Raw genomic sequence first — 22,044 nt, 5'->3', positions numbered from 1 at the left:
GCAAAACCTTCATATTGCATTATAGTTAGAACATCTGCATCAAAGTGAAAAATGCAGATTTTATGACATATAGCACAGTAGGCCATTATCATAGTCTGTATTAAGGGACATGAGTATGCATTGAGCATGAGATGCATTCCATAATACTTAGACCCTGTGTCTTACCTGTTGCAACCTGGTGTCCAAATCCTCTGCTGCCACTGTGAATCATAACACAAACCTGGCCCTTATGATCAATGCCCATTTTGCGTGCTGCATAGTCATTGTAGATTTCATCTACCACTTGAATCTCAGCATAGTGATTTCCAGCACCTAATGTCCCCAGCTACCAAAAAGAGGAAAAAGAATTACCACACAAATTCTGGTATTCATTTAATTCAAACAGTCCTTAAGTATCTTATAAAGTAAAACAGTTTAAAAGAGATTTGCAAAGCTAGGTTTCTAAAACAGAGTTTAACACAATCCACAACTGAATAAGATTATGGTTGTTCTGATAATAAATTTATTTTGAACTAGATTTACGCTTTTTTGTTTATAATGAAGATAGAAAATTTAATGCACAAATTTTGGATGATTGTGGTATGAGTTCACAACAATAAAGCATGACTACAAAAAATGAATTCCTTACAAATTTTTCACATGTAGTATAGAAACAAGAGACTACAGATAATGCAATCTGGAAGAAAACATAGTACAGTTGTGCTCATGAATTTCCAGACAGCAAGTTAAAACACAAAGCAGACAAGAGAGTGATGCAACAGTGGACACAGACAGTTCTTGAGAACTCAGTACAGATCAAGAAATAAAAAGGAAAATGCAGACAAAATAACCTGGGGTAATCCCCTCTTCTTGGCCTTTGATGAGACTTTGGAAGGATCAGCTTGCAGCATCCTCCCATATTCTTCACAGTGTTCCTTATCCTCAGCCCAAGCGTAACCTTCTCGCAGAGACCAGTCCACTCCCATTTCCAAAGCCTCTTCCAAATCTCTGCAAGAAAAGGTCAACAGAAAATGTTCAACACACAGAGGAATGACATAAGCATTAAAGATCAATTAACAAAAAGGATTTTTTTTGCATTCAGTTACAAAATATTTCACTAAAAGCTAACCTTTCTGTTCTAGAGGTATTGAAAGGATAATACAACTCAACGAATTATCTAATTTAGTAGCTGTGTTATTCATAAGGAACCAAAATGGTAAAGAGTCAAAACATCTGGTTAGGACATTTCATTTTAAAGGTAGCAAATATGAAATGATGATAACATGCTGCAAATTTCTTTAATACCTTTATTTATACTTTCATGGCCAGTTCTTGATTGTTACTTCAATGACAAAAATGAAGCAAATTTGTCCCCAGACTCAGTATTAATGGATTATCTGGTAGGGGAGATATTTTGAAACAACCATACTCATGCAGAGCAGATTCAAGTTTAGCTCAGTGTACTGTTACAGCAGTCTTTTCAGTCTCTATGCAAATTGCTTAAGGGAAGAACCAAGCCACACACGTTCAAACATTACCATACTGTGAAATTTGTTCAGATGGCTGTCAAGGTTAGCAGCTTTCTGAATTTACCAGATGGTTACTTAAGTAGTTGGTTAACTTTGGTTAGAATCCACAGGGATTATTTATTTGTTTACACTTAAAATGATTGGTGCAAATGATTAATAAAACAGCTATTTTAAGTAGCACTTTGTAACAATAAATAATGTTTTCTACTGTAACTAGCTGAAGTTCAAAATTACAAGGCAAAAGCAAAATAATGCGTAAGTTAGAAATCTGAAATAAATGCAGAGAAGCGCTGTAAATAGTCAGCAGATAAAGTAGCATTTATGTGGGAGAAAGAAAACAAACCGCTAAAACAATCTCAAATTGTATCACTTACACCAGTGATTCCCAACAGGGGTGGTTACGTGTCCTCAGAGGGCAATAGGGGAAATAGAAGTCATGGGGGGGGGGGGGGAGGAGGATCAGTAAGCAGCACCCTAACTTGAGGCATGAGACTGATCGACAATTAGTAGAGCAGACACTTTCAAAATAATAGGACGAGGCACTGTAACACGGGAAGAATCTTAGTTCTGCAGGCAATGAGTACTCATCACCACAACACATCTGAAATTTGACAATCTCATCAGACCTTACCAAACAGACATTATTGGAGATTCATAAATTTGCAACCAGGGTACCCAACAGTTCCCCTTGACTCACAGCACAGAATGTTCATTCAATTTAACAGTTGGTTAGTAAACTATACCCTCTCAACTTTCTCTACAGATCTATGAAAACAGGTTGTGCAATGATACAACACAGTGAAAGAGAGCTAATCAGTGAACCCACCGACACCGAGGATTCCTCTTGAGGTGTTCAAAGTGACCAAGGCTTCATGTGTGTTACCAAGAACCATCTTTGGGGCTTATGAGACTTTACATGATTCATCAATCCCGCTAACTGGAATAGTATAAAGATAGCTTGCTGAACACCAGCTCTATCCCAACTAACATTCAGATTCCAACCTGATCCTTGTCAATGTAATTTTCACTGCTGTGGTCATCTTCATCTTTGCCTCTCCGTTCCTTTAGGTGCTGCTACTATCATTCCATCCATGTCAACTCGCTGCTGTCATCGCCATCCGATAGGCATTCCCAGTTAATTTATGTTAATTTTTTGTTTTAATTTTGCCCTACTAATGATGGATAAATATGTACGGCGTGATCTCTACAAGTCTGAAGGCAGTGAAGCCTTGAATTCTAACTCTGCTAAGAAACAGAAACTACATAAAGTGTGTCAATACCATGTTACATACCTGGAGTATGGTTTTATTCTATTCCCATCAGAACAGCGATTCCCCACGTGTTTTATTTGGAATACTGTACTGTCTAATGAAACCATGAAATCATCAAGATTGCAAGAGCACTTCCGTAAAAGACACCCTGAAAAGGCGATTTATGGTATTACTCAGTTCCAGAAGAATGAAAGAAGCACTTGAAATGTGCTGCACCCTCAAGTCATTTGCCAAGAAAGTTAAAATTGACTTTGATAGTGGTCTGATTGCTTTTAGAGCATTTCCAAAATGATAGCAAAGTGTGGAAAATTTCATACAATTGGTGAAAGATTAATAATGCCTGCTGTATCTGAGGTGCCCAGCACTGTTCTCAAAATGGATACCAGTATCTTGAAATCAATATCTCTGAGTAATAACTCTGTAGCTCATCGTATTGATGAAATGAGTGAGGACATTGAGTATCAACTATGCACAGAGCTACAAAAAACAGAACTTGGGATACAAATGGATCAGTCAACTGTTCAAGACGAAGCACTGCTAATAGTATATGTACAGTTTATCAAAAATGGAGAAGTTGATTCCCTTTTGTAAAAAGTTAAAGAAAATATCAACGGAGAATCAATCCTCAACAAGCTCAAAATGTATATTGGGAATAAAAGGCTGCTTTTTAAAATGTTTCTCTAATCTTTTTGACACCATAGTTGAATTTTTGTTCAAAGTCAACTAGAGCTTAGGAAGCAAGATTGAGCTTCTCTGTGGAGATGTGGCATACCTAGCCGATCTGCATGATGAAATGAACATTCTAAATATGAAACTAAAGGGTAAGAATTTCAATTTAATCCAGGAAAATAGCGCAGTGTCCATTTTTAATCAGAAAACTGGAAATATATAAGCAAAGCATTGGGAGGAGAATATTCTCACAGTTTCCCTGCATGAAAAGTATGCCACTCTTTCACACTCAGGGATTTGCAAGAGTACTGATAACACCTGCAGTCACTGAAAATTTTTCAGAATCATTTCAAGGATTTAAATGATCTAGAAATTCCGGACTGGGTAATTAAACCATTTCATTGCAAAGTGGAAGAACAGGAAGAGAACTTGCAAGAAGAAAGATATCGAAATTCAGAATGATGAAGAAGCTACAATGCTTTTCAAAAATGTCATCTTTTTGGTATGTTGTTACCTTGTCATACAAAGTTTCCTGGTCCTTGGAGAAGAGCCAAACTGCTGTTCATTGCATTTCTATCCTCCTACCCTGCTGAAAGAGGCTTCAGTGCAGTGAACCACATACTCATAAAAAAAGAAACCACTTGGATATTGTTACACCTGGAGACTGAAGGCTTTTGCTGTCACAACTTGAATCAGATATTTCAACTCTTGCTAAAAACCATCAAGCTCAAGGATCACGTTAATATTGAAGCTGCTGTTCAGTGCACTAGTACTGTGTAAGCTTGGTATAAAAACAAAAATGTTAAAGCAGAATCATTTTTCTTGTGTTTGCATGTGGTATAAACATGTTTTTATACTATGTGGGCACCGGAAAGTTTATTGTGCCTAAGAGGGGGTTGGTAAATATGAAGCTGCTTTGGGGGGGGGGGGGGGGGGAGGAGGGTAGCGGATGTTAGGCTAAAAAAGGTTGGGAAACACTGACTTACATAGTAGAAAGTTCCCCAACCTGCTGAGTATTTCCAGCATTTTCTTCTTTATTTCAGAGTTCCAACAAATGCAAGATTTTATTTTTGGACAACTGCTGATTGTAGCCAATACAGTTCATCTCCATTCTTATTTAACATCCTCCCACATTTAAACAACCTCTGAATCAGAACAATGCTCATAGGTTTAAAATTAACAATTTACACAATGTACCTGGCATCATCGTCTATTTTTATTATTCACTGCTAATTATTTTTGTACTTGTGGTTCACTTTCACACTCAGTTTTTACAAAGAAAAATCTTTTATTAAATTGATGCCTAATAAGTGTTGTTGGAAGTCCTATTAATTACTTTTAAAAACATGAAAGCCCTGAGAATGCTGCATGTAGCGCCTGTATAAGTTACATCTATTTCAATACACGTAGCTTAACAGGTAAGGTGGACAAACAGAGGACATGGATCGCTGAGTGACCACAGTTTTTAAAATAGTTATGGCGAAAGGTAGAACAGGTTCACAAGAGTCCAACCGGAGCAGGGCCACATTTAAGGGCATTAAGGCAGGTTACAGCTGGAATTGACAGGGAGACTATTTAAAATGCAAAGGAACAACTGGGAACTAGCAGACTTTTAAAAAGATCATATCAAGAATCCAAGGACAGCATATTCCTGTTAGGATGAAGGGTAGACATATCAAGTTCAGAGACTTTTGGCTGACAAGAAATATAGGTCAGGAAAAGGGAGGTTATTAGGGATTAGGAACGAATCCCTCAATGAATATCAAAAGATTAAGTTAAGTTAAGAAGGCCTATGGGATGCTAGGCTTCATTAATAGGGGGATTGAGTTCAAGAGTAGAAAGGTCATGTTGAAACTCTACAAATCTCTGGTGAGACCGCAGTATTGTGTTCAATTCTGGTCACCTCATTATAGGAAGGATGTGGAAGCTATGGAGAGGGTGCAGAGGAGATTTACCAGGATGCTGCCTGGTTTGGAGACCAGTCATATGAAGCAAGGTTAGCAGAGCTGGGACTTTTCTAATTGGAGCGCAGAAGAATGAGAGGCGACTTGATAGAGGTCTACAAGATTATGAGAGGCATATATAGGGTGGATAGTCAGTACCTGCTTCCCAGGGCACCAATAGCAAACACAAGAGGGCATATGTACAAAATTAAGGGAGGGAAGTTTAGGGGAGACATCAGGGGTAAGTGTTTTTTTATTTTTGTTTTTTGTTTGTTTTTTTTTTACACAAAGAGTTGTGAGTGCCTGGAATGACTTGCCAGGGATGGCGGTGGAGGCTAAAACATTAGGGATATTTAAGAACCTCTTGGACAGGCACATGGATGAAAGAAAAATGGAGAGTTATGGGGTAGTGTGGGTTTAGTACTTTTTTTAAGGATTATATGGGTCAGCACAACACGGAGGGCTGAAGGGACCTGTACTGTGCCGTAGTGTTCTATGGTTCTATTAAGAACAGGCTTAAGGAGGGTAAAAAGGAGGGGAATGAGATCGACTTGGCAGGTTAAAGATAATCCAAGTAGGTTCTTCTGTTATATTAAAAGAATGATTGGGAGAGATTAGGTCTTCGTACAGATCATAGGAAATGGCTGAGATTTTTAATGTTTTTTTTCTCCTCTGTGTTTACTAAAGAGCATTCATAGATGCCAAAGAAAGAGGAAAATAAGTAGTAAGGTCTTGGGTCAAATGCTAATTATGAGGAAGGAGGTATTTGCAGCCTTGAAACACATTAAGGATAGACAGCAACATCTCCACCACGATCAATCGAAACACTGGTACTCCACAAGTTCACATCCTGAGCACCCTAACGCTACTCCTTGTACACTCATAACTGTGAGGCCAGATTCTGCTCTGACTCCATCTCCTTTACAAGTCTGCAGATAATACCATTGTTGTGGCTCAAATCTCAAATAACGATTAGTCAGAATACAGGATGGAGATAGAGAGCTTGGTGACATGTTGTTATGACAACAACCTTTCCCTCAATGTCAACAAAAGAGCTAGTCATTGACTTCAGGAAGGGGAGGGGGTTGGTTGCACAAGCTCCTGTCTACATCAACAGTATTGTGGTTGAGAACTGCAAGTTCCTAGGTGTGAACATCACTGATAACTTGTCCAGGTCCAACCAGCTTGATGTCAAGGCTCTACTTCCTCAGAAGGCTAAACAACTCTTACCAATTTTTACTGAAGCAAAAGCATTAGAGAAAGCATTCGCTCTGGATGTGTAACAGCTCGGCATGGCATGTGACCACCAAGAAACTAGAGTAGTGTTCGCAGCTCAGAACATCCATGAACCAGCCTTCATGTCATGGACTCCGTCTATACTTCTTACTAGCTTAATCAAGAACCCCACCCAACACAGATATTCTCTGATTTCCCCTCTCTGAAAAGGCAGAAGAACATACCACCTGGCACAAGGACAGCTTCTACCTCACTGTTACCACTCTAGGGCGGATCTCTAATACGGTAAGATGGATTCTTGGCCTCACAGTCTACCTTGTTATCAACATCTTGCACTTTATCTGCACTGCATACTTTTGATAGCTCTTACATTTTATTCTGCATTGATACTGTTATAACTCATTCCAGCTTAACACACTATTCAATGACTTGATCAGTATCAAAGAATGCAACACAAACATTTCACTGTATCCTGGTACATGTGATGGATAATAATAAGACAATACCATGCGGCGGGGGGGGGGGGGGAATCCCGAGGACCTGACCACGTGCACTGTCAGATGTCATGGGAGGCCAGGAAAGAAATAGCAGAGACCCTTGTAGAGATTTTCAAAGTTCAAAAAAAAATTATCAAAGTACATAAATGCCACCATGCACAATCCTGAGATTCATTTTCTTGTGGGCACAGTAAATACAAGAAACACAATAGAACTAATGAAGGACTGCCCCCAACCAATGTGCAAAAGCCAACAAACTGACAATACAAAATATTACAACTACTAATAATAATAAATAAGCAATAAATGAGAACATGACATAAAGAGTCCTTGATTGTGGGAACTGTTTAGTGATGGGATAACTGAAGTTATCCCCTCTGGTTCAAGAGCCTGATGGCTATGGGGTAATAACAGTTCCTGAACCTGGTGGTGTGGGTCCCACGTCTCCTGTACCTTTTTCCTGATCACAGCAACAAAAGAGCACTGCCTGGATGAGGAGGTCCTCAATGATGGATGCTGCATTCCTGGGACAGCGCTCCATGTAGATGTGCTCTGCTCAGTGATGGGGAAGGTTTTACCCATGATGGACTGGGCCATATCCACTACATTTTGTAGGCTCTTCTGTTCAAGGGCATTGGTGCTTCCATACCAGGTCATATACAACCAATCAATATCCTCTCTACCACATGTCTATTGAAGTTTGTCAAGGTTTTAGAGGGCATGCCAGATGTTCGCAAACTTCTAAGAAAGTACAGGCACTGCCAAACTTTCTTCATAATGGCACTTATATGCTGGACCCAAGACAGATCCTCTGAAATGATAACTCCGAGGAATTTGAAGTCGCTGATCCCCCATTGAGGACTGGCTCATGGACCTCTGGTTTTATCCTCCTGAAGTCGATAATTAGTACCTTAATCTTGCTGCCACTGAATGACAAGTTGTTCTGGTACCACTCAGAAAGATTTTCCATCTCCCTCCTATGTGTTGATTTGTCACCACCTGTGATTTGGCCTATGATAATAGTGTCATCAGTAGACTTAAATATGGCATTAATGCTATGCCTAGCTTCACCGTCATAAGTATAAAATGAGCAGAGTATGGAGCTAAGTACACAGCCTTGTGGTGCACCTCCGCTGATGGAAATTGTGGAGGAGAGGCTGTTGACAATCTGAACTGTCTGGGTCTGCAAGTGAGGAAATCGAGGATCCAGTTGCACAAAGAGGTACTGAGGTGTTGAAGCTTACTGATTAGTTTTGAGGGGATGGTAGTATTAATTACTGAACTGTAGTCAATGAAAAGCATCCTGAGGCATGCATCTTTGCTATCCAGATGTTCTTCTGCTTCTTTTAGAAGACTGGAACATTAGCCATACTCAATGTTCAATAAGGGTAGCAAGGACAGGTTACGGAACTATAGGCCAGTTAGCCTGACTTCAGTTGTAGGAAAGTTACTGGCAGGAATTTTTAGGGAAAAGATTACCACTATTTGGATAGTCAAGGCCTGATCAGTATCAGCATGCTTTTGTCTGTGAGAGATCGTGTTTGGCAAATCTTTTGGAGTTTTTCCAATGAGGTAACGGGAGAAATAGATGAAACTAGGGCTACATAGACTCCAGTTAAAAACTTTGACAAAGTCCTAAATTACAGGCTGATCGGGAAGATTACATAGCATGGGATTCAGGGAAGCTAGCGAAGTGGATTCAGAAATGGCTAGATGATAGAAAGCTGAAGGTGATGGTTGAAGTTTGATTCTGTGACTAATGGGAGGCCCCAGCGGGTCAGTGTTGGACCTCTGTCATTATGTATGTAAATGAACTGGATATGAATATACATAGCATGATTAGCAAGTTTACTGATGATACTAAATTAAGCGATCTTGGTGATAGTGAAGCAGATTACAATTAATTGCAGAGAGATCCTGATCAGTTAAAGATATGGGCTGTGGAAGGGAAAATAGATTTCAACTTGGATGCATTTCAACATAGTGTGAGATAACGCATTTTGTGACAGTCAAACCAGGTCAGGACTTATACAGTGAACAGGGTATTGAAAAGCATTGTGGAACAGAGCTACCTTACAGTACAAGTGTATGGTTTGCTGTAAGCGTCTGAGCAAGTCAACAGGATGTTGAAGAAAACATTTGGCAAGCTGCTTTCATCAGTTAGGGCATCAAGTTTCGGAGTATGGACATTACGTTGTAGTACAAGGATCACGGGCTATTCCCAGACAACTGGGATGAGTAGCAAGGATGCTACAGTCAGCATGGACCAGCTGGGTTCCAGGACCTGATTCCACGCTGTACTATGACTCCAATTTCTGTGGGATGCTGTTTCATTAAATGGAAGATTCGATGTAGGCTTAAAAGAAGCCTTGTGTGGGTGAAGTTTGAACCAATAAAATCAAAATATAATAGTGCAGAACTGATCAGGAAAATAAATAAAGGATTTCAGATGGCAGAACCACAAGCAAGAACCCCATACCTGGAGTAGAAGGAAGGAGGATCAATTGTTTTGTCAACAGGAGATCCCTCTTTCAAAATTTTATGTGTGAGTAGTGGTTTGGATGAGTAGTGGTCCAAAAGGAACCACCACATTCAGGAGCTGTTGGCTATAACTTACATGGATATTTGCAGTGACATAATCGAGTTGATACAATACAGCCAAGAGCTTGCATTTCATTAGGATTTGTGTGGTCATTTACATAACCAAAGTTAGTTGACCAAGGTAAAGGTCAGCAATTTTATGTGCCATATTTATTTTACTGTGTTTTCTTCCCCATAATTATGTAATTGCATTGCACGAAACATCCAAAACATTTTAAAACTTTAAGTCTGTTTAACCAGATTTATTTATTTTTTTTAAAAAGTGAAGTAACTTGGATTCCTGTACTGTTCAATAATGTTTCACAACACAAACAGTGCCCGAGCCCTCAAGCATCCATCAGCGCCATTATTATCAGACAGAGAATGTTCCAGTATGGCATCTAAAAGAATCGATAAGCTCCATATGGTGGTGAGCTGCACCGCTAAATCAGTATTTATCAAACAAGACATTTTAAGTCCTTTTAAATTCTTTTCATGAATATTCTGCATTCTCCGAGCAGTATTTTGCTCATGTGGAAACAACCTGTATTTCTGCACTCCTCAGGTAAACAACACTCAGCTACAGCAAAAACAGCTCCAATTCCTTAGATTTCCAAATAGAACTCTAACCCCTGGTTTTGATGATAAATTGTTTCCATCATCTTTATAACGTTCTCCGTAACCAGGTGTTTATAACATACAAAATTCCAGAAGGCATATTTTATCCTGTACTTTTGCTATATTCCAATTTTATCAAGCATGATTTATAATTAGCATATTTGCAAACCTTTTTCACCTCATTTGTTTTAGATCTCATCTTTTAAAGTGCATTTCCTATGCTATTTTTGACTTTCTACATTGAACTCTTGCCTGCAGTCTTTCATGGTTGCTGTCCTGCTTTGATTCTGCACATGATTTATGACATTGTTTACCCTTTCCCCGGGTACAGAACTTTTATGGGTATACAATGAATTAAGGCAATTGAGCCTCTGCTTCCTGTGTGCATGTAACCATATAACCATATAACAATCACAGCACAAAACAGGCCATCTTGGCCCTCCTAGTCCGTGCCGAACCCTTAATCTCACCTAGTCCCACCTACCCGCACTCAGCCCATAACCCTCCCTCCTTTCCTGTCCATATACCTATCCAATTTTACCTTAAATGACACAACTGAACTGGCCTCTACTACTTCTACAGGAAGCTCATTCCACACAGCTATCACTCTTTGAGTAAAGAAATACCCCCTCGTGTTTCCCTTAAACTTCTGCCCCCTAACTCTCAAATCATGTCCTCTAGTTTGAATCTCCCCTACTCTCAATGGAAACAGCCTGTTCACGTCAACTCTATCTATCCCTCTCAAAATTTTAAATACCTCGATCAAATCCCCCCTCAACCTTCTACGCTCCAATGAATAGAGACCTAACTTGTTCAACCTTTCTCTGTAACTTAAGTGCTGAAACACAGGTAACATCCTAGTAAATTGTCTCTGCACTCTCTCTAATTTATTGATATCTTTCCTATAATTCGGTGACCAGAACTGCACACAATATTCTAAATTTGGCCTTACCAATGCCTTGTACAATTTTAACATTACATTCCAACTTCTGTACTCAATGCTTTGATTTATAAAGGCCAGCGTTCCAAAAGCCTTCTTCACCACCCTATCTATATGAGACTCCACCTTCAGGGAACTATGCACTGTTATTCCCAGATCTCTCTGTTCCACTGCATTCCTCAATGCCCTACCATTTACTCTGTATGTTCTATTTGGATTATTCCTGCCAAAATGTAGAACCTCACACTTCTCAGCATTAAACTCCATCTGCCAACGTTCAGCCCATTCTTCTAACCGGCATAAATCTCCCTGCAAGCTTTGAAAATCCACCTCATTATCCACAACACCTCCTACCTTAGTATCATCGGCATACTTACTAATCCAATTTACCACCCCATCATCCAGATCATTTATGTATATTACAAACAATATTGGGCCCAAAACAGATCCCTGAGGCACCCCGCTAGTCACCGGCCTCCATCCCAATAAACAATTATCCACCACTACTCTCTGGCATCTCCCATCTAGCCACTGTTGAATCCATTTTATTACTCCAGCATTAATACCTAACGACTGAACCTTCTTAACTAACCTTCCATGTGGAACTTTGTCAAAGGCTTTGCTGAAGTCCATATAGACTACATCCACTGATTACCCTCGTCAACATTCCTCATAACTTCTTCAAAAAATTCAATAAGGTTTGTCAAACATGACCTTCCACGCACAAATCCATGCTGGCTACTTCTAATCAGATCCCGTCTATCCAGATAATTATAAATACTATCTCTAAGAATACTTTCCATTAATTTACCCACCACTGATGTCAAATGGCTTCCTTCTAGAACCCTTTTTAAACAATGGAACCACATGAGCAATACGCCAATCCTCCAGCACAATCCCCGTTTCTAATGACATATTAAAGATCTCCGTCAGAGCTCCTGCTATTTCTACACAAACTTCCCTCAAGGTCCTGGGGAATATCCTGTCAGGACCCGGAGATTTATCCACTTTTAAATTTCTTAAAAACGCCAGTACCTCCACCTCTTTAATTGTCATAGGTTCCATAACTTCCTTATTTGTTTCCCACACCTTAGACAATTCAATATCCTTCTCCTTAGTGAATACCGAAGAGAAGAAATCATTCAAAATCTCTCCCATCTCCTTCGGTTCCACACACAGCTGGCCACTCTGATTCTCTAAGGGGCCAATTTTATCCCTCACTATCCTCTTGCTTTTAATATAACTGCAGAAACCTTTCGAATTTACTTTCACCTTATTTGCCAAACCAACCTTGTATCTTCTTTTAGCTTTTCTAATCTCTTTCTTAAGATTCCTTTTACATTCTTTATATTCCTCGAGCAATTCCTTTACTCCATGCTGCCTATATCTATTGTAGACATCCCTCTTTTTCTGAACCAAATTTCTAATATCCCTTGAAAACCATGGTGCTCTCAAACCTTTAACCTTTCCTTTCACCCTAACAGGAACATAAAGATTCTGTACCCTCATAATTTCACCCTTAAATGACCTCCATTTCTCTATTACATCCTTCCCATAAAACAACTTGGCCCAATCCACTCTCTCTAAATCCCTTCGCATCCCCTCAAAGTTAGCCTTTCTCCAATCAAAAATCTCAACTCTAGGTCCAGTCCTGTCCTTCTCCATAATTATATTGAAGCTAATGCTATTGTGATCACTGGACCCGAAGTGCTCCCCAACACATACATCTGTCAGCTGACCTATCGCATTCCCTAACAGGAGATCCAACACTGCCCCATCTCTAGTCGGTACTTCTATGTATTGTTGCAAAAAACTATCCTGTACACATTTCACAAACTCTAAACCATCCAGCCCTTTTACAGAATGAGCTTCCCAGTCTACGTGTGGAAAATTAAAATCTCCCACAATCACCACCTTGTGTTTACTACAAATATCTGCTATCTCCTTACACATTTGCTCTTCCAACTCACGCGCCCCATTAGGTGGCCTATAATACATTCCTATCAGTGTTACTGCACCTTTCCCATTCTTCAATTCCACCCAAATGGCCTCCCTAGAGGAGCTCTCTAATCTATCCTTCCAAAGCACCGCATAAGATTTTCTCGGACAAGCAATGCAACACCTCCTCCTCTGGCCCCTCCTACTCTATCACACCTGAAGCAACTAAATCCAGGAATATTTAGTTGCCAATCACACCCTTCCTGCAACCATGTTTCACTAATAGCTACAACATCATAATTCCAGGTATCAATCCACGCTTTAAGCTCATCCACCTTTCTTACAATGCTCCTAGCATTAAAATAGATACATTTAAGATACTCTCCATCTCCTCCTCTCTTTCCATCCCTAACAATGCATTCAAATTTATTATCCTTTTCTTTCTTCTCCCCTACATCTTCGGGCTGAGCGCATCCCTTCTCCATCACCTGCCTTTCCTCCCTCACACACTGTCTATTTACTTGCTCCACTGGTGAACTAACCTCCTCTCCCATAGTCTCCTCAAATAGTCTCCCGCCCTCCCATCTTACTAGTTTAAAGTCCGCCCTGTAGCCCTAGCAAACCTCCCCACTAGGATATTGGTCCCCCCACGATTCAAGTGTAACCCGTCCTTCTTGAACAGGTCACTCCTGCCCCAGAAGAGGTCCCAATGATCCAGAAACTTGAATCCCTGCCCCCTGCTCCAATCCCACAGCCACGCATTCATCCTCCACCTAATTCTATTCCTACTCTCACTGTCGCGTGGCACAGGCAGTAATCCCGAGATTACTACCTTTGCGGTCCTTCTTCTTAACTGCCTTCCTAACTCCCTATACTCTCGTTTCAGGACCTCTTCCCCTTTCCTTCCTATGTCATTGGTACCTACATGTACCACGACCTCTGGCTCTTCACCCTCCCACATCAGGATATCTTGGACGCGATCAGAAACGTCCCGAACCCTGGCACCAGGGAGGCAAATTACCATCCAGGACTCCCGATCACCTCCACAGAAACGCCTGTCTGAGCCCCTGACTATTGAGTCCCCTATTACTATGGACCTCTTTCTTCTAACCCTACCCTTCTGAGCTACAGGGCCGTCCTCTGTGCCGGAGGCTCGGCCACTGTCACTCCCACCAGGTAGGCTGTCCCCCCCAACAGTACTCAAACATGAGTACTTATTGTCAAGGGGTACAGCCACTGGGGTACTCTCTAGTACCTGCCTCTTCCCCTTCCTGACTGTAACCCACCTATCTGCCTCCCGTGGTCCCGGAGTGACCACCTGCCTGTAACTCCTCTCTATCACCTCCTCACTCTCCCTGACCAGGCGAAGGTCATCGAGCTGCAGCTCCAGTTCCCTAACTCGGTCCCTCAGGAGCTGCAGTTCAGCGCACCTGGCGCAGATGTGGACCTCCGGGAGGCTCGGAGACTCCAGGATCTCCCACATCCGACACCGAGAACAACAAGCTCCCCTCACACTTATACCTCCCAAATAACTGAAAATACAAGAACTAAAAGATAAGCCTATTGTGCCCTCTTCCGCCTAAGCCCTCTGAGCCCAAGCCCTATACTCTGCGCCCGGCTCACTCCGCTGCCCGCAAACGAAGCTGCCCGCTTCTTAAGGCGGCGTTCTTTATATATCTTCCCTCCTTCCCAGGCCTCCTTCACGCGCCTGTGCAGTCCCGCCTCTCAGAACTCCGATCTGAGAAGCAACTGGACAATTTGAAAATGGCCGCCGCCGCACTTCCTCTCAAGCCTCACTGTCCTCTTCCAAAAAAAGAGGAGGGCTATGGAGAGTGCTATAAAAGTGATGGAAACAAAGCAGTTTTATCAAGACTAGGGGTATTAGTTGTATATGGCAACTGATAACACTGACATCAACTAAACTTTCACAGTAAAGGCGACTTTGACTTTCAAATGATTATCTGATGATTTCAATTAATCTACTTCACCATATCACCTAAATGACTCAAATTTTACCTGGACTGCACAACAAATGCCTTTCATTGTCAAGTCAGTCACAAAGCTGTACTGCACAGAAAGGAATCCTTCAGCTCACCAACTTCATACCAACCCTCTGCCCATCTACATTAATCCCATTTGCCCACATCAGAACTATCATTTTCTGCTCTTCCTTTTAAAGTGTTTGTCTAAATGTCCATTAAATGTAGTAACTATATTCAATTCCACCACATCATCTGGCAGCATGTTCTAGATATCAACTACTGTCTGTATAAAATAATTACTCCTAAAATCCTCTTTAAAAACCCCTACCTTTGCACCTTAAACATATGCCCTAATTCCTACCATGTGGGAAAAAAAATTAACTATCTACCCTATCAATGCATCTTCTATCAGGTCAACTGGACTTCTTTCACTCCAGAGAAAACAAGCCCAACCTATTCAATCTCTCCCTATAGATAAAGACCTCCAATCCAGGTAACATCTCGGTGAATCTCCCATTCATTTTGCAGAGCAGTGACCTGCACACGATACAGGCAGTCCACGGGTTACGAACGAGTTCCGTTCTTTAAGTTGGATTTGTACGTAAGTCGGATCAAGTACATCCGGTATTATTTAGCGTCAGTTAGTCAAACGTTTGTCTTAGTATATAGTATATATTTTACCTTTTTATGCATAAAAAACACTTAAGAAACGTACGTATTCCAATAACTAAACCACTGCATTGCTTAGTAATAATTGTAGCTTTCATCAGGGCAGCGCCTTTCAAATGCTCCATTATTCTCATTTTATCCTTTAAAGTTGTTCTGATCGTTGACCGACTGTAGGCTAACGCTTTTTCAATGCGTTTCACCTCTTTCCAAACGCTTTATTATTTCCACTTTATTTTCAATCACGATTGCTTCCCATCAATGGAACAGAAACACTGCGGGCAGTGGGTCCCGACCTCCGCCGGCTCCCAAGGACCACCACACTGAGCCACGTTAAATGGGACAAGTGGGGACTGTACTGGGTTTGGGTATTTGATCCTCCACAACATACCGTGTGGGAATTTAAACTGGAAGAGGCAGTAGTTTTTTTTTTACAAGGTCAAGTTGCGAGCTCGACATCAACCCGGCACGGATGGTACGGGAGTCACTGGATCGACATCAGCCCAGCACGGGAGCAGTCTGTCACTGGATCAAGCTCGGGTACCTCCGTTCTCGAGCCTGGTGCTGATCTTACTGCTTCACCAGCCAACCGGAAGGGGGGGGGAGGGGTGAATTTTGCTAAGAAAAACTTAAGCCAAATACAAAGTTACACACTCAACACAGTGTCAAAGGCAATGACTTAAAATGGCAGATGGCGTCCTCCTTCCTCGGTTCGTAAGTACTAATTGTCCATAAGTTGGATGTTCGTAACTCAGGGACTACCTGTACTGCAAGTGTGGCCAAATGTTTCGTAGAGTAGTAACACAAGATCTGACCTCTTATACTCAATGTCTAACCTAGAAAGGCAAGCATGTGGTTTGCCACCTTCAATATCCTATCTACCCATGTTGCAACTTTCAATTATCTATGAACTTGCACCTCTAGGTCAGTCTGGTTGTCAACTTTCCTCTGCACCCCACCATTTATTGGGGATGTCTTAGCCCTATGTGCAACAGCTCAAACTTGTCAGTATTGAATTCCATCTGCCAGCACTCTACCCAACCTTCTGATCTATATCTTGCTGTAGCCTTAGATAACCTTTCATGCTATCTGCAATGCCATCAATTCCCAAGATATTTGTAAATTTACAAATTATACATCTTACAATCATATTCAAGTCTTTAGCACATATTATTTGAAGCCATTAGAGCTTCAAGCCAGTTTTCTCTGAGTTAGATAATCTGCACCAGGGGTGCGTGAAAAGAGCTTTTAAATCAGAGTGGCAACAGACTACAAAAGTAGAGTTTCAGGGCAATTTTTCTGATTTCAGGAGCAACTAATCAGCAAGAGGGATTCATTTGAAAGGGTCAATAAGAATAATTCAAGTTCAAAGAGGCCATTCATTTGAAATGTGCCAGTCGTTAGGGTTAGGGTGAGATTATGCGGGCAGTGGGCGAATCAGCCCTCTTGTGCTTTTTGATCTCGTCACTTGAGATTCAGTTTCACGCAACCCTGCCACTTTGATCTGGCCCACGCCTTCATTAACCAGGTCCAACACTTGCCTTTGTTGAATCTTGCTGCTCTTGACAAAGGATGTCGGGTTTATGGGGGTATAGCAAGGGTTAATCGGGGTGTGCTTAGGGTTTGTGGGGCTGAAGACAGGGTTAATCAGGATGTGCCTAGGATTTGTGGGGGTGTGTGCCTCTTTTGGACTTTAGGATTAGATTTGAGTGTTGGGCTGGTGGATGTATCTGTGTGGTTGGAAGAGGTAAGGCTGCAGAGTTTTGACTGGGGAGGTATGGGGTGCTATGGCGGATAGGCTCATATGGTGAAGCCAGGTTAATCTAGCCCATGTCTTTCATTATCGTGGTCCGACACCACTTGGTTCAGCGAACCGGGTGCGTGCTGGGACACATCGTCAGTAATGCACCCTCGGATCGTCAGGTGTTTCGGGCCTTTAATCACTAGACACCCTCCCCAAGGTGGCCCAACAGTGTCCGGCTCAGACACTGCTTGTGTTTTTCCCAGGGACCAAGATAATGAGAGGCATGTAATTCTGAGGGTAATGATATTTTTAAACATCATTACCTGGCATCTCTGTGCCTGGGATTGCATGGGTCAAATTGACAGTGTTTACTGGGCATTCAGCAGAATTGCACCTGAGTTTGGTACTGACTTGTTTTATAAGCCCCAGCTTGGGTTTGAATATCTGGGCTTTCTTATTGGCATTTTGTGGGCCGAGAGATGCCACTCCTCTCAATAATAAGTATATAACTTTAGATACTATGAGGGGGAATGACGTACCAAGTGGGAGCCACAGTGTTATGAGTGCTGAACAGACCCGATGGAAATGGAGTGCAGAGTTAACCATTTCCACCCTGCCCTTTTGAGAACTATGAACTATTACTATTGCTATGCTGCTAATGAGAGAAAGGGATGAAGCACAGAGGCAGGGTCATCTGCTACAGATAAGAGAGAGAGAGAGAGAGAGACACATTTGATTTATGTATTATAGCTTCTTCCTGGATTGTTTACCTTTCGCTACAAGGACGTTACTTTGCTCGTTAACATTCCTAAGGAGACAGCAGGAGTGGCCTGATTTGATGGACATGGTCATTTTGAGTTGATGGATGGCTGATACCCTGTCAATGGGGATAAAAGATAAGTGTGGGGAGACACCCCTCAGGCACACCAGTGGACAGTGAACAAGTGTTGTGCACCCACAGGAAGGTGGGGGCTTCGAGGACCAGATCAGGAGATCGGTCACAAAGCTCACAGTGTGACGGCAGGACCAGTGGGGACTTGTGTGTGTGTGTCCACTCATGCCAGAGTGACGAGTCCACCACAGAAGAACGGTCTAGCCGAGAACGGAGGGGTCATAACCAAATGACCACAATGATACGACGGAATAAGAAGACAACGGAAGGTTTGCCTGCTGCAGCTGTTACATCTTGCTCGCTCTCTCTCTCTCTCTCCAACAAATTACAATACAACAACCGCAACTACCTCAGCACACATGAACTGAACTCTATATTCTCTTATGACAATTCATTTACCCCTAGACATTGATAGAGCTTGTTTATTATTGTTGATTATTATTCCTACACTTCTATGTTTATTATTGCTAACCTGTTTTCTATATATATTTGCATTTTTGATACTGTATTGTGTAGTTTACTAATAAACACCTTTAGTTTTCAGTACCACCAGACTCTTCTATTTCTGCTGGTCTATAAACCCAGTTACGGGGTACGTAACAAATTGGGGCCTCGTCTCCGCGATTTGATTATCAAATTGGGGGGCCGGTGAATCGGGATAGAAGTCCCTTATCTGATCTGGTTGTGTGGATAACCAGACAGGAAACCAGCACAGATGGAGATTGACAAATTTTTAAAAGAACCAACTACGAGGGCATTAGAGGATGCCTGAAAGGTGGAATTTTTGGGTATTGCAAGACAATTGAATCTCTCGGCGGAGAAACCAGCGATGAGAAAGTCGGAGATACAGAGGGCGATAGCTGTGTATTATGTATCCCAAGGTGTGTTCCCATCGGGGTCATTGGAACTGTTCCCTGAGAGGAAACCAACCAAGCGTGAGCTTCAGTTACAGATGGAAAAATTAAGGTTGGCTGAGGAGAAAGAGAAAAGGGAGCATGAACTCCAGATAAGGCCAAACACCGCACATCATCAAAAACCTTTAGTTTCCGGTACCACCAGACTCCAATGGATTCTTCTATTTCTGCTACTCTGTAAATCCAGTTACGGGGTACGTGACTGGGGAAGATATGAACCATACAAAAGGAACAGGCTACAGCTGAATCTCAGGGGGTCCAATATCCTTGCTGGTGGATTTGTTCGGGTGGGTTTAAACTAACTTGGCAGTGGAATGGGAACCGGTGCTGAAGACTGGGTTACAAACAGAGGCAATATGTAGTGAGACTCCCAGCAAGGAGAGGCTGATGATAAGGCAAAATTACATTCAACAGGATGAGTTGCAATGTAAAAAGCCGACAAAATTGAAAAGGATGAATACAGGGCTAAAGATGATGCATTTGAATGCGTGCAGTATACGGAATAAGGTTGATGAACTTGTAGTGCAGTTGGAGATTACAAAACATGATGTTGTAGGCATCACTGAATCATGGCTGAAAGAAGATTAGAACTGTGAGTTTTATGTTCAAGGATACACATTGTATTGAAAGGATAGGCAGGAAGGCAGAGGGAGTGGCGTGATTCTTGGTGGAAAATGAAATTAAAATCATTAGAAAGAGGTGACAAAGCGTCAGAAGGTTAAATAAAGCACTGGTGAGGCCTCACTTGGGAGTATTGTGAGCAGTTTTGGGCCTCGTATCTTAGAAAGGATGTGCTGAGGGTTGAAAACGGAGAGGGTTCAAAGGAGGTTCACGATAATGATTCCTGGATTAAAGGGCTTGTCATATTTAGAGCATTTGATGGCTCTGGGCCTGTATTCACTGGAATTCAGAAGAATGAGGGGGTGACCTAATTGAAACCTATCAAATGGTTAAAGGCCATGATAGAGTGGATGTGGAGAGGATGTTTCCTATGGTGGGAGAGTCTACAACCAGATGACTCAACCTCCGATAAAGGGGTGTCCTTTTAGAAAGAGATGAGGAGGAATTTCTTTAGCCAGAGAATAGTGAATCTGTGAAATTCATTGCCACAGGCAGCTGTGGAGGCTAAATCTTTACGTATATATAAGACAGAGGCTGATAAGATTCTTGATTGGTCAGGGCAAGAAGGAATATAGAGATAAGGAAGGAGATGGGGGCCGAGAGGAAAAGTAAATCGGCATGATTAAATGACAAGCAGACTTAATGGACCTAATGGCCTGATTCTGCTCCAACAGTGCCTATACGGAAGTATCACCCCCCGCAAGTTTTGTTGTTTTACATACCAATTGGTTTTAGAAGTCACATAATTAGTTAAGGTGTCCTAGCTATATATAAACCTGTGCAGTCAAGGTGGTTCAATTGATCGTAGGAAAAATACACCTGTATCTGGAAGGCCCAACTGCTGTTGAGTCAGTATTCTGGCAAAAATTACACCATGAAGACAAGAGAACACTCCAAGCAACTCCATGGAAATGTTATTGAAAAGCACGTGTCAGGAGATGGATACAAGAAAATTTCCAAGTCACTGAATATCTTAGAGTACTGAAATGGAAAGGATATGGCACAGCTGTAAATCTGCCTAGAGAAGGCCCCCCTCAAAAACTGAGTGACCGCACAAACAAGGGGACTAGTAATAGTAAGGGAGGCCACCAAGAGATCTATAAAAACACTGGAGGACTTACAAACGTCAGTGGCTGAGATGAGTGAGACTGTGCATACAACTGTTGCCAGGGTGCTTCACCAGTCACAGCTTTATTTAAGATTGGCAAAGAAAACGCCACCGTTGAAAAGAAACTCATGTGAAATCTCAGCTAGAGTTTACCAGAAGGCATGTGGAAGAATCTGAAGTCAAATTGAGCTTTTTGGCCTTCAGACTAAACGCCACATTTGGCGTAAGCCAAACACCGTACATCATCAAAAACGCATCATCTCTACGGTGAAGCACGGTGGCGGCTGCATCACGCTGTGGGGATGCTTCACTGCAGCAGGCCCTGAAGGCTTGTGAAGGTAAACTGTAAAATAAATGCAGCAAAATACAGAGAAATCCAGCAGGAAAACCTGCAGTCTGCAGTCTGCAAGAGCACTGTGACTTATTTTCTAGCAAGACTATGACCCCAAGCATAATACAAAAGCTACACAGGAATGGTCAGGGTCCAGACCTCAATCCAATTGAGAATTTGTGGTTGGACTTGAAAAGGGCAATTCACTCACACTCCCCATGCAAATCTGATTAAGAGACCTATCCATACAGACTCAAGGCTGTAATTATTGCCAAAGGTGCATCTAATAAATATTGACTTGAAGAAGGTGAATAATTATGCAATCGAGTATTTTCTGTTTAATATTTGTTATAAATTTAGACCAATTTGTAGAAATTTATTTTCAATTTAACACCAGTCTTTTCTGTTGACCAGTGTCAAAAAAAAAAGCCAAATTAAGTCCACTCTGATTCAATGTTACAAAACAATAAACATGAAAACTTCTGGGGGAGGGGGGAGTAAATATCTTTTTTAAATCAGCACTGTGTATTTTATGGTCTTGTATATTGCAATCAAAGGTCCCAATACTGACCTATGTGGAACAACA

General features: G+C 41.6%; 1 protein-coding gene across 1 annotated transcript in view; it reads right to left on the bottom strand.

Annotated features, from left to right (window-relative positions):
• rtcb (RNA 2',3'-cyclic phosphate and 5'-OH ligase) overlaps positions 1-22,044 on the bottom strand; it is a 45,070-nt gene that overhangs the window by 7,681 nt on the left and 15,345 nt on the right. Inside the window, exons 7-8 of the mRNA XM_059978165.1 lie at positions 831-987; positions 166-325 (exon numbers count right to left, since the gene is read on the bottom strand). Of these exons, the coding sequence (XP_059834148.1) occupies positions 166-325; positions 831-987 (317 nt within the window). The remainder of the gene's footprint in view (positions 1-165; positions 326-830; positions 988-22,044) is intronic.

Source organism: Hypanus sabinus, chromosome 8, assembly GCF_030144855.1.
Source record: "Hypanus sabinus isolate sHypSab1 chromosome 8, sHypSab1.hap1, whole genome shotgun sequence".
Taxonomy (NCBI): Eukaryota; Metazoa; Chordata; class Chondrichthyes; order Myliobatiformes; family Dasyatidae; genus Hypanus; species Hypanus sabinus.
Note: the sequence above shows the minus strand (reverse complement) of the source record. Positions and strands in the feature narration are given on the sequence as shown.